Source organism: Calidris pugnax, unplaced genomic scaffold (genome assembly GCF_001431845.1).
Source record: "Calidris pugnax isolate Ruff unplaced genomic scaffold, ASM143184v1 scaffold189, whole genome shotgun sequence".
NCBI lineage: Eukaryota > Metazoa > Chordata > Aves > Charadriiformes > Scolopacidae > Calidris > Calidris pugnax.
Window position 1 is genome coordinate 375,598 of NW_015091069.1, and position 773 is coordinate 376,370.

The window sequence follows — 773 nt, forward strand, 5'->3', positions numbered from 1 at the left end:
CACGATATAAGGCGAGGGAACCCCCGCGGGTCGGGCTGTGGGCCGGCCTGGGTTCGTGACAATAAACACGCCCCGGTGCCACCGAGGGACAGCGGGATGAGGCCCGGAGAGCAGTGCCCTCACAGCAGGGCTGTGCCCCGGGGGCGGCCCGCAACAGCCACGCACGGCTGGCTCCTGTCACGCCGGGGAGAGAGGGACACACACACACCACACAGACACACGCTAGAGCGGGGCGGGGGGCACGCACCCACCCACCCGCTCCCGTCGCCCCCCCACCTCCAGCGGCCCGCCACTGCTCCTCGGCTCCCTCGGCGCCTCCCGCTCCTGCCTCGGCCATGGCGGGCGGCTCCTGCCCCGCTCCACAGCGCCCCCGGCACCGGCGGCATGCAGGAGGTGAACTAAGGTGAGGAGAAACCCGTCCTGCCGGCCACGGGGGAGGGATCACAGGCGCCCCGACAGCCTTCTCCCCCTCTCTCCTCCTCCTCCTCCTCCTCCTCCTCTCACTGCTGCCGCCTCAGCAGCGCCGCCATCCCTGCCGCCCCGGCCGCTTCTCGCGAGATGTGGGGCGGTTGGCGGGCGGGGAGGCGGTGGGTGCCCAAGCGGCGGTCGGTCGGTCGGTTTGTCGGTCCGTCTGTCCGTCCCTCAGGCCGGCGGCCCTTCCCTCCTCCCCAGAGAAAGGCGAGCGGTGGCTGGTGCCGCCCGGCCGGCCCCCGTCTGTAGCTGTTCGGGCCCAGCGGGACGGTCGGGCAGGCCGCCGGGCCCCCGCCGGGTGG

At 74.0% G+C, this 773-nt stretch overlaps 1 protein-coding gene across 3 annotated transcripts in view; it reads right to left on the minus strand.

The window, feature by feature from the left end:
* Nucleotides 1-541, minus strand: part of ARNTL2 (aryl hydrocarbon receptor nuclear translocator like 2) — a 38,848-nt gene extending 38,307 nt beyond the window's left edge. The window contains exon 1 of one of the 3 annotated variants that reach the window (XR_001413675.1): nt 277-541. Coding sequence is in view for 2 of the 3 variants with exons in the window: in XM_014957026.1 (XP_014812512.1) it covers nt 277-337 (61 nt within the window). In the remaining variant the exon portion in view is untranslated. The remainder of the gene's footprint in view (nt 1-276) is intronic. The other 2 variants (XM_014957026.1, XM_014957025.1) reach the window with 2 other exon arrangements.
* Between the last annotated feature and the right edge of the window lie 232 nt (nt 542-773).